Below are 11,957 nucleotides of genomic sequence, written 5' to 3' on the forward strand. Positions count from 1 at the left end.
TTAGTACTTTCTGTTTTTGAAAAGTTAATCCAATTTTACATGAGCTTAAAAAAGAGCTTTAAACTTTTGAAAGTCAATCCAAACACAGCAGTGCATATGCACATACACCCATGCAAGCACAACACACACAGAAGCTTTTATTAAGCTTAAAAAATAATTTTTGGCTTTTGAAAAATCAATACATGCAACCCTTGATTATGCTTGAAAATGAGTTTTTTTTTACTTCAAAATTAATCCAAACAGAGCCTAGAGTCATTTAGGCCCACCTTAGTGATACGAGACTGACATAGGAGGTTTGAGTGCTTTTGGGACAAATAAACATCAATAGGGAAATTTAAGATATATCAAAAACAAACCTGCATTTGTTTTTTATGATTGGAAAAGAAAGATAAATTGAATTTAATTTGAAAAACACAGAGGTGAAGGAGTCTTGTAGTAAAGATTTTTGGGAAGGGAGACCTTTTGGGAGAGGTAGCATTTTTTCAAGAACACTCATAACTTGATACATATTCTCATCATCTCTCTCATTCTTTTTTTTTCATTCTTTTTTTTTTTTTTAACTCTATAAAAGCCCTAACCTCAACTACCATGAACTCAATTTTTTCTTGCAGGCCAACCTTTCCCAGATAATGTCCCACCAGCTATTCTTCACAACATATTCATCATGGGTGATCAGATAATGTACAGGACAAAGTGAAAAACGTGAAGGGAGAAAACAATGTGATTTAATGGACTAGAAAAAAGAAAGAACGCTACGTGAGAGAAGACAAGGGATTAACACAAGGAAACAGTTGTGGCACTGGCTGAAGGTACTACAAACCGGAAAGGGACAATGATGGGTTGAAAAGAATTTCCTAGTCAAGAAATGAGAACCCTCTTTAAGAGTAGAAAGGAGACTTCCATCTAGACCTGAACTAGAGCAACACATACTGGTTTTTGAGTGATTGGAGGGCTCATCTCTATAGAGATAGGTTTGAAGGGGAGCCCCAATAGTCTCAATTTCAGGGAAGTGGTATATTTCAACCAGCTTTATGATGAGATATCGTGTGATGGGGAGCGGGTAGGAGCATTCTGCTAGTATGCCAACATGTGACTTTTCCATCTAATATTAAGTTTCGGGCTAGCTATAGTTAAGAATGACACTATTCAGACACAAGTCCAGGCCAAGAACAAAATAGTTGCTGTCAACCAATTCAACGAGGATGACACCAAAATCCTAACTGCTTACAAGAGGTTTTTTCGATTAGGCTCTCATGTTTTTTTCAGTAAATGAGGTGTTCTTCGGCGTACAAAAATGCTTATTGTAACTTGTATTCAAGTAATGGTTTTACAAGCACAGGATTGCAGAGTGGGCCTTCATAAGCGCACTTCCATGCCTTCTTAATTCTATATTCAGTACCCCAAGATACAACCAAGTCCTGATGAAAAAAACTAGTTCTTTTTAGAGATTGTAATATGATCCTAATCACATAAAGAATAAATATTGAAAATTAAAAACATCCAGACTTTCAGTGGCAGCCTGCCACTGGCAGGAACTGCTTCCCCGCCTAGAGCTCATACTTCCATATTAGATTTGTAATTTCTGTTTCTGTCATGGCTGTGGACAATTGTTGTGTCATCTTCTTTCATGTCAGCACAGGTAAATAATGGATAATTCCAGAAGATAATGTTTCCCAACCTCTTGTCTTTGTCGTGATGCTTTTAGAAAGGAGTGCTCCAAATGGCTCCATCGCCTTCACCACATCTTGCATGAACATCTTTGATTCTCTCCACTGATTTGCAAATTCCACTGCAGCTCCAATCAAATGATGCTACACAGACATTACCAGCCTGTGCCTTCCACTCGCAATCTGAAACAACCAAAATTAAGTGTTCAAAAAGAACCCCATTTGGGAGGAATACTTTTACATGAAAAAAGATGAGTAAAGAATATAATGGAAGAACCGTGTACCAGGTGGAGTCCCACAACATAAGTTGCGATCATCTATGTGCTCAACTTCGAGACCAATAAACCAGGCACCAAGTGACACATCTTCGTTGGCATATTTGTGCAGAATTGGCCTGGATAATCAAAATAGCCAAATCTCCAAGGTTAACAAGTCTGAATAAGATATTAACGATCAATCAAACATCAAACCTTTTCTGATCATTCAAAGCATTTTACCATTGAGAGATAAAAATCTGTTGTTCCATTTGAAAGAAATGGGTCTAAAGTCACTAATATGAAACTGAAACATTTTCAAGGAAATGGCATATACTAATGCAAGTTATGCAACAATTATATATTTCAGTATCGTAGCCTTATAGCATAACACAATATCATGATCAAGGTGTATTTATCATAAATGAAATGTCAATGAAATCATAATTTCAGTGACTAGAGAAAAAAATTTAAAATATTATATATAAAAACATTTTGGAAGATGGAATCTATGAGACTCTGTAGACTGAAAACCATTATCTGTTCTTACTGGTTGACAGAGATATATGTGGCCAGATCCTTTGAGATGGCATAAATCTGCCCGGTTGCATGCCGAAAGTACTTATTCCCCTCCTCTCCAAATTTCCAGTATTCAGGTTCATGATACTTCACAGTCCTGCAGACAAGAAAGAAAGAAAGCAAGAAGAATTGAAAATTGAGATTCACCATAGTCAACCCAGGAACCAAATCAAGGATCCCTGTTCTCTTCATTAAGAGCTAGTAGGACTTACTTTTGAGAAAGAACGGGTCCAGATTTCATACATCCTATGTACACTCTGGGCTTTGAACGATGGCGGGCAAGTGTTGAAGCTAACATACCTTCATTTTCAAAACAAATAGAAAGTCCCAGTTCAGTAACTACTCTGTGAGGCTAATAGTAAAGCTGGAAAGTACTTGAACTCTACATCCCACCAAACTTGGCTAGTTACCATCTCTAATCGCTATCTAGAAAATAAAGAAAGGAAGAGAAGAAAAAATAAACAGGGAGCACAGACCTAAATTCACATGAACATCATCATCAACCTTGACATAGAACTCGGCATCCCATTGAGCAACTGCCATGGAAAAGAAGGTTTTCGTCTTTGCAGTTAACTCATGGTACCCTTCAATATGCTCCTGCACAGATAGTATAACATGGTTCAAACTGTAATTCCAGCAAAGCATCATATATCTTTCTCATCAACACCGAGCAATTCAAAACATGTTTTCTTACTAGTCTAAGGAAATCTTTATGCTGAGATTCTTCTGAGTCAATCGCTCGATCTAGAATGCTGCTAGAAGTTGCACTGTGTCATCAGGGCAAGTTTTGTTGAAGTCAGATTCCATTATGGATGATATGTTGCAGTATTACGCTTCTAATCAAATCTTATTAGGAAAAAAGGCAAGATTAAATATAGAAATTCAAAGCTTGCAACATACAACATGGAAAATAGGAAAAAGGTGTGAGATGTTTGTAAAGGGTTGATTCACCTTCACCTTTTCTTTTTTTTTCTTTTTTTAATTTTCTTCCATATGCTAAACATTAAAGTAGCGTTTTCTGGACATTATCCTTAAAGATACCAAAACTGTGTGTCTCTACTTTGAGTTTGCATAACATTAAATAATAGACACTGGATTTGCCATTTTTGTGTTCCATTATAAAATTCACACTCAAAAAGAAAGCTCACTTGACTTGAACTTGTCCCAAGAATGTGTTCTTTTCCTACCTTGCTATGTTGATCAATCAAATCATTCCCTTTGAGAACAATCCTCATGTTGTACTAACTATAAAAGAAAATTTGTTCTATCACCCTTTGTTCTGATGATTCCCAAGTTCGAAAATGGCATATTATAATAAAGGGTACTTCTGATTTGATTTTTCTTAAGTGCAGAATGGTCTAATAAACTTAAGGTACCAAACCAGCTAAAGAAGCCATTCCAGCTCCCTCAAATTCAAGTGATGGAAGAATAACCTGCAAAGAGGTCATGAGCTCATGCCCTGTTCCATAATTAGCTCAGAAGACTTGAAATGGAACTAATGAAAGTCTAAAAGAATAGTCTGGGCTTTGAAAAGATGGTATGCAAGACAAAAATAAAAAGGTTTCTTTCCCAACAATAAAGGCATAAGAATCTAGCCCCATTGTTGGTTGAATGACTTCGGCTCGTAGCCAGATAACAAAAAGGTGCCTAAAAGCCATGAGCTAAACTTTAGGACCATATCACCCATATCCTACATAAATGCCTATACAACTCCAGTACCAATAGCCCCACACACATCCTTTCAAGGTACCTTAGGTATGCAGGAATAGGAATAGAAATAGGAATGAAGATCACAATACTCTTTGGAAGATAGGAATCAAAATCCTTACAAGAATGGGTTTTTTGATTTCTATGACAACGAATTTTTTATTCCTACTTTTATTGTCAGTTCTAATCTAAACATAGGAATGAATGGAAACAGAATGGATTTCCCATTCTCATCTCCTATTGCAGCATTCTAAACATGCCCTCAGAGTACATGCTGCTTCATCAGTATGCTGTGACAAAAGCCAAACTTGAAGTTGATACAATGAAGACGGAATATACAGCCTACAGGTAACAAAATCCCCTCTGATCTCATTAAGAGAAATCACCTTAATTTACCCTATTAAGACCCAATTTTGCAACCTGGTTTCAGAAATCAATTAACAAGGAGTTCAGAATGTCACTGATGATTTTAACCAACCAAACAACAAAAAAAGAAAAAGAAAAAGAAAAAATAGGAAAAATGAATAATGACTTCAAGATCTAATAGTAATTCTAGAATCATGAGAACCAAAAAGTGATTTTCTCAGTTAAAGAAAATTTTCAAGAGCATTTCTCATGTTGTTGGAGGTTGAACAAAATGGTGTCAACATCAGTGCATGGGATGTTCACACAGAAATGGCCACACAAATTGTTAAATGAAAATATGCTTCCAGATATATCATATCTACTTGGTTGCCTGGAAAGAGCCTTCGAGAAACACTGAAGTTAGAGGGTTTCACCAATAATAGCCAAACAAAAAAAGAATTAAAAATACAGGCACAACATAAACAGGGAATTCATATGTGAGTATATATAAGGAGAGGAGCATATTTTCTTCAGCATTAATCCAGATGTATAAGTGTGACAAGTGCCTCTTAGTCCATCCAAAACTAATTTTTTTCAAGCTTCGATCTTAAAATTGCAATGATAAGATATCAGTTTTGCCCTTAATTGCCTCACAGATTGGCACTGATAAAACACGATTTAAGGTTGTGTTCTCAATTTATTTAACTAACTCCTGCAATCGTACCACCATTAGTAGTAAAAAAAAAAAAGCAATTATTTTTCTGTTGAGAAACCTGAATATCTGATTTTCTTATACAAGAATCACAAACTTCTAGAAGAAAAGGGATTAGAATGTATTAAATCACAATAGCAGATGCTTGACACAATAATAACAAGCACATAAACACAATTCAGCTGAATCAAATAAGTAATATACCTATGACCAATCATGAACCGGACCACAATCCCCTTCTCTCGCTCTAGCTGAAGGAGCTTTTGCCCTAATCAAACATTAAAGAGTGAGTTTGTAAATTTTTAAGTCAGAGAAACTCATAGCTGATATCAAGTGATAGTAATACCTTTAGGCATCCAAGTCTCTCTGATGGAATCACGCCTTTTTCTACTACTAAAAGCAGTATTTATTCCAATAACCATAAAAGCCTTCTTCCTAGGAGAACTGTCCTGAGAAGATCTCATTGCGTCAGGCAAACTTTCTAGGCTCCCTGTCTTGTGGGAAGTCCGAGTAGCAGACAGTTCTATCTGAAGTGTTGAAATTGTCTTGTCCAATGATCTGCAAATCAAACAGAGAATTCACCAAAGGAACCATATTGATGAACAATTCAAGGAAAAAAAACAACCTCCCTACGGGAATTTTAGATGTTCCATGGAAATTCAATGAATTCACCATACTTTTTACATTGGATTTCAAGTAAATAGCATTGGATATAATGACTCAAGCGAGGCTGAGTCCCAAATCAAAACTTGAATTTCAAACCAATTCAAATCAATAACTGAGATGTCTCTATCTTACACTTTGAAATGCTTTGAAAACCTAAAATAATCAATCAATTTTTAACCTTAAAAACATAAACTTACTGGATAGCTTCATGGGTCTTGTAAACCTCTCCCATAACATCCTTATCCTGCCCAACCTTCTGAATCATACACACACAAAATACAAAACAATATAAGATGGATGAAAACCCTGAAGATAATCATACAGTAAAAAACAAACAAACACACAAAAAATTCTTGAATACCTTTTTTGATGTACAGTCCTCAGAAATGATTTGTAATTCTTGTTCATGTCTCTGGGTGGAGATCATCTGACGGTTGGACTCGGGTGCAACCCACATCCTGAAACAACAAATAAATAAATAACCCAATTCAGAGAGCATCCAAAAATATTGAAAAATAAAAAATTTAATCTAAATAAGAAAAAGAAAAAACATTTGAATTTCAACAGAAAAAGAAATTAGGAAAAAAAAAAAACAGAGAGAGACCTGTTCGTGAAAAGCATCCCAAGGGCGAAGCTGAAGATACAGAGAATGAAAATCCATGTGGGTGAGAATTTTTCGGAGTTGTTCCTGCTCTTCATCCTGGGAATAGGAGGTCAGCCGCTGCCTTGTTCCTTGATCCTTGATCCTTGTTCCTCGCTCTCCCCCCTCTGCCTTCTCCCTCAAATGGGTCTATTTCTCTCTCCTTCTCTCCCTCCCAAATGAGTCTCTCTCTCTATTTGTATCAAATTGATCTCTCTCCCTTCTGGGTTCTCTCTCTATCTCCCAGATGAGCCTTGGAACATGCAACGGTGAGTCTCTCTCTCCTTGGAACATTCTGTTTGTATTTATAGAATACAAAACTGAGTTCAAAAGTCCGGTAATCTTTCCAATTTTTCCACACTTCTTTCATCTTCTCTTATTAATAATGCTATCTTCACTTTATTCCCATTTCCGTCTTCATTTCATTTTTTCTTTCATCCCTTTGATTGATTAATTAATAATTTTGATTCATGGAAAACTTGGTAAAATGCATTCAAATTAAAATACAATGAAAAATAATAATAATATAAAAAGGTCTATAAGAAAAAATTTCACACTCCCTATATTCACATCATGCTGGACCCTTCGTTCTATAAGTCTTTCTCGTTCTTCCTCACGTCTTTATCTATTAAATCAATTTTTGATCTTTTACTCTTTCAAATATTTTAATCGGTTTTAATACTAATTTATTGTGCCAATGAACATAATATAGGATGTATAATTTTAGTATAAAATTATTAAAAATTGAAATAATAATAATAAGCTTGAATAGGACCAACCGCGTGAACCATGAATAATAAAGATCACAATCGGAATTTAGAAAAGGATACTTCAATGACTTGGTCTTCATACAATAATGGAGGAAGGAGGTAGTCGACTTGAGGTCAAGTCTAACAATGGGCCAAACTCGTGTATCATTTCATGTAGAATTTTTGGCTTTTTTTTTTTTTTACTGGCCAAATTTTTGTCATATACATTGACTTGTCAAAATAAGTTCAAGAAATTAGCAATCATCATTCTTGGTTTTTGCCTTTTTTCCTCTCTTTTTTTTTTTTTTTTTTTTTTGGGAAAAGACTAGTTGAGAAATTTTGGAGTAGTCTTGCTTTCCCCACTCTGTAAGTTTGAACAGTGACGTTGTCTCAAGAATTGGTCAAATGGCCTATAGGAAAATGGTAACCGTAATTTTATTAAAGAGAATTTTTTAAACCCTAAATTTCTTTTATTTTAGGCATTAAATTTGATTTAATTAATTATAGAGTGAATAACTTAATTTAATTAGTATGGTAATGATTTTATAAAGTGTTTTTACTCAAAAAAAATAGGTGTTTGATAAAATTTAAAAAATATTTTTAAATTTTTAAAAAATCATTTATAATGTTTTTTGAAGAATCCCTTGATATGTGATGGTTTTAAAAATGCTTTTAAAAAAATAGTTCTACTAAAAACACTTCTAGGAAAAACACTTTCAAACCGACTTTAAAGCTCTGTTTGATAGTAATTTTAGCAAACACTTTTACCCTAAAAAGTGTTTTTAAAAAAAAAATAATAATGTCATGTTTGGAAACTATGAACAATTTTATGTTCTCCAAAATAAAAGTTAGGAAAATATTTTCAATAATAAAAGAACTGTTTTATATTTTATGTTCTTAAAAATGATAAATGTGATGTTTTTTATATAACATCTTTTAGTTATTTTCTATTGTTTTCCTGAGAACTATTTAAAAAAATAATTATACAAACATGTAGAATAATTTAAAGAAAAAACACTATATATAAAAATGAATTTTAAAATATATTTAAAAATATTAAAAACATTTTTAATTTTTAAACAAATTTTTATTTTATAAAACAATTTTCAAAAACTATTTTTCAAAACTGTTTTTCAAAACTGTTCTCGAAAACAATTACTAAACAAATCCTTAAATTTTTTGAAAAATATTTTTTAGACTAAAAGCATTATTATCAAAACACTCTAAGAGTTTGTTTTACAATAATTCTAAGAAACGTTTTTAATTTTTCTAATACTTGAAATTTTTTATCATTTAAGTATTAAAAATGTTTAAAACATTTTCTAAAATCACTTTCAAGCACGTTATAAGCTTATTTGATTAAAATCTCATTGCTTTTCGAATTAATGAAATGAAGTTTTAAGTAATATTTTTTAAAACTTTTCTTTTTAAAATAGAGCAAAAATTCTATTTACTATTTCTTTTCTTTTCTTTTTTTCATAATTCCTAGGTTTAAATTAATACAACCTTCTTGGAGACATCGAACACGTCAAATCAAGAAAAATTTGCTCGTTAAATGAAAAAAAAAAACATTTAAAACACCCCACGAGTCTCTGGTAACAAAAAAATAAAGTTATTCAAACACAACTTTTCTAATCAAACAAAAAAATTGGTTGTTTTTATTACAAAGCCGCCCTCAAGATATTTAGTCACTTGTGCTTGGGACTTCAATGGAGAAAAAAACAAAAAGTAAATCATTTTGATTTTTGCTTTCCAAAGAGGAATGCCATTCACTTACACAATGCTTTCTAAATCAAGGAATCACTGAATTTTTTAAGTGATTAAAATTGTTAAGAAATTTAAAAAAAAAAAATGTAAGGATTTGTTGTCTCAAAAATTGGTTTTTTTTTATGACAATTTTTAATTGTTTTTGGATATAAATTTTTTCTTAAAAATTTAAATGTGAAAAATATGTAATATTTCATAATGAAGTTTTTGGTATAGTTTTAATTTTCTTAAGCAAAATGGATTTCTTAAAAAATATGTAATATAATTGGAAAAAAATATGTAATTACGTCTATGAAACCAAGGTTTGGTTAATCTCAATTTTTATGATAACAAAATAAGGTTTAAAACTAATGATTATATTTTAAGTGTGATTAGGTAAGACGATTTTCAAAGTGGCAATCACAAAGACAAATCAAGTCAATGAGAAATCATGAAGAAGAAGACCACCTCAAAGAGAAGTGTTTTTTAAAACCCAAGCTTCATAAGATCTCTTTATAAGGTTGTTGGTGCACTAAGTTTTTCATGCATTACATTTTTTACTTATGCACAAAAATCATCCAAGAGTTATTTTGTTTTAAATATTTTAAAATTGAATGATTTTATGTTTTCAACTAAAACCTTGTATCAAATATTTTTCAAACTTGTTTAAAATGTTTTAAGTTGAAAAAGTTGGTTGTTGAATAAAAAACGGCTCAACCATTTAAACCAGATGAGGAACTAGTTGACCCCTAGCTCAACCGGTCTAGGAGCGGGTCGACCCCCAATTCAACCGATCAAGGGTGTGAACAGTAACTGATCGAACCCTACCTCAACCGGTCGAGGGGTGCAAAAAACGTTCTCTTTCTCTTCCAAAATGGTTGTTCAATCGGATGAGGAACCAATTGACCCACACCTCAACCGGTCGAGGTCCAACGCTCACTTGCCAAGCATTAAATACTAACGACTAGTCAACCGGTCGACCCCCAGCTCGACCGATCGAACCCCCAACGGCTAGTTTGGTTTTTTTCTTCTATAAAAAGACTTCAAATCTTCATTGTTTAAAAGCTCAACCTTCCCAAACCTTTTTTGAATATATCTGAGCCTTGGAATAGTGTTTTTGAATGCACCATTGTTCTAAAACTTGCATATCTTTAGTGCACCATTCAATCCAAGCTTTCTTGTATCATTTGAGCTTAAAGTTTTTGTACTAAGATTTTGTGAGATCAATTATTTGTATATCTTTGAGAGGAAGATTCTCAAGTGTGGAGTATCACTTGAGAGGTTGTTCAAGAGTGAGGTATCTCTTGAGGATTGTAAAGGGTGCTTGGAGCCAAAAGTCCAAAAGGGTGGATTGAAATCAAAATTCAATTGTATTGCTTAAAGGCTTAGTTTGGAAACCTTGAATTAATGGAACCTCAAGTTTGGGATTGAAGCTAGAGGATAGTGGATGTAGGCCGGGTTGCGCCAAACCACTATAAAATCTTGTGTTTACATTCTCTTTTCCCTACTTTTTTACTTTATATGTAATTGTCTTTATATTATATTATTATATACTTGTATGTATTTGTCTCTTACATTCGCATAGTTTAAATTTGCAAAAAGAGATCATCACTCTATTCCTCGTCCCCTCCCCCCTTTCTAGGGTGAGTACCATAAGTTGGATTAGCCTAATTTTTCTAACAACGCCTTCAATACTATAAAATTACATAAATTAAGAGGGTATTTTAAATACATAATTTATTAAGAGGTTGTTTGATAAAATTTAATGTTTATTACTTAATCACTTAAGTTAACTTTAAGTTAAACTATTTATAAGTTGTTAATTTAAAACTTATTACTTAATTCTTACTTTAAGTATTAAGTTTGTTTAATAAAATTAACTTAAATTTTATTTTAAATCATTAAGTTAAAATATTTATTCTCATAAATTGTAACGAAAGTAAGGGAGATTAAGTAACAATGAAGGTCATATAATAGCAATAAAGATCATGAAAGTAGTTAGGGCAAATGAGGATAAAAAAAGTAAAATGAAGATGTGTACTTAAGAATAAGTTAATTGTTTTTACTTATTACTTAAAGTTTTTATTTTATTTTTAAGTCATACCATTAAGTTATTTTACCAAACATATTTAATTTATTTAATAACTTAAATTAAGTTATTAAGTCACTTTAAAAGTTGGTTTACCAAATACCTACTAACCCTTTTGTTAAATTTTCTCGAAACATGTTTATTAAATTTAGAAAATAATGTAGAATTAAACAATGTAACTTAGATGGTGTTTGGTAAATCAATTTAATGATATAAAGTAACTTAATAACTTAATTTAAGTTATTAAGTAAATTAAGCAGGTTTCGTAAAATAACTTAATATTATAACTTAAAATTAAAAATGGTTTTAAGAATTAAGTCAAAATAATTAACTTATTTTCAATCCTTTTTTTTTATTTGCCTATGTCTAATAAGAATATATTTAATAACCAAGATTCCAAATCCAAATATCATTTTTTCTAATAAATATTTTAAGATTATTTTATAAATCTACAATATTTTGTAAGTGTAGATGTTAAATAACAAATTTATTACTTCAAATTAATGAAAATAAATATTAATTAATTTTTTTTAATAATAAACATTAATTATGATAGATATGTCAATTCAATAACTTAAAATAAAGTTTAAAGTAATTTAACAAACAACCTTAATACATAAAATAAAAAATAAGTAAAAAGTTTTAAGTTAACAATTTAAAAATAATTTAACTTAAAATCACTTTAAGTTAAATTGTATAACAAGTATTAATATCAAATTAACAAATCACATAAGTAGAGAAAAATGATTCGAACACATATTCAAATTTGTAAAGAGAAAAAAAAGATAGAACATGAAAAGACA

The 11,957-nt window shown here is 31.7% G+C and overlaps 1 protein-coding gene across 4 annotated transcripts; it reads right to left on the bottom strand.

Moving 5' to 3' along the window:
• Nucleotides 1-1,287: 1,287 nt before the first annotated feature.
• Nucleotides 1,288-7,113, bottom strand: LOC100250736 (beta-1,3-galactosyltransferase 7). Of its 4 annotated transcripts, none has more exons than XM_059738769.1 (12): nucleotides 6,535-7,113; nucleotides 6,292-6,388; nucleotides 6,128-6,183; nucleotides 5,611-5,822; nucleotides 5,469-5,532; nucleotides 3,195-3,267; nucleotides 2,977-3,097; nucleotides 2,713-2,800; nucleotides 2,472-2,597; nucleotides 1,952-2,061; nucleotides 1,679-1,850; nucleotides 1,288-1,418 (listed from the first exon to the last, which is right to left on the bottom strand). In XM_059738769.1, exons 1-11 carry the CDS (start codon nucleotides 6,627-6,629, stop codon nucleotides 1,702-1,704), a joined length of 1,191 nt encoding a protein of 396 aa, XP_059594752.1. In that variant the 5' UTR covers nucleotides 6,630-7,113; the 3' UTR covers nucleotides 1,288-1,418; nucleotides 1,679-1,701. The 4 variants fall into 4 exon arrangements, with proteins under 4 accessions (XP_059594752.1, XP_010652983.1, XP_010652984.1 ...); XM_010654681.3 differs by having other exon boundaries at nucleotides 6,128-6,186; XM_010654682.3 differs by having other exon boundaries at nucleotides 1,288-1,850.
• Between the last annotated feature and the right edge of the window lie 4,844 nt (nucleotides 7,114-11,957).

This window comes from Vitis vinifera, chromosome 7 (assembly GCF_030704535.1).
Source record: "Vitis vinifera cultivar Pinot Noir 40024 chromosome 7, ASM3070453v1".
Lineage (NCBI taxonomy): Eukaryota > Viridiplantae > Streptophyta > Magnoliopsida > Vitales > Vitaceae > Vitis > Vitis vinifera.

Coding starts and splice junctions, on each gene's coding strand:
- LOC100250736 (XM_010654681.3), bottom strand. CDS start 6,629: ATGAAGAGCAGGAACAACTCCGAAAAATTCTCACCCACATGGATTTTC. Junction 6,389..6,534: donor GGGATGCTTTTCACGAACAG/GTCTCTCTCTGT, acceptor TTGTTGTTTCAG/GATGTGGGTTGCACCCGAGT. Junction 5,533..5,610: donor AGAGACTTGGATGCCTAAAG/GTATTACTATCA, acceptor ATGTTTGATTAG/GGCAAAAGCTCCTTCAGCTA.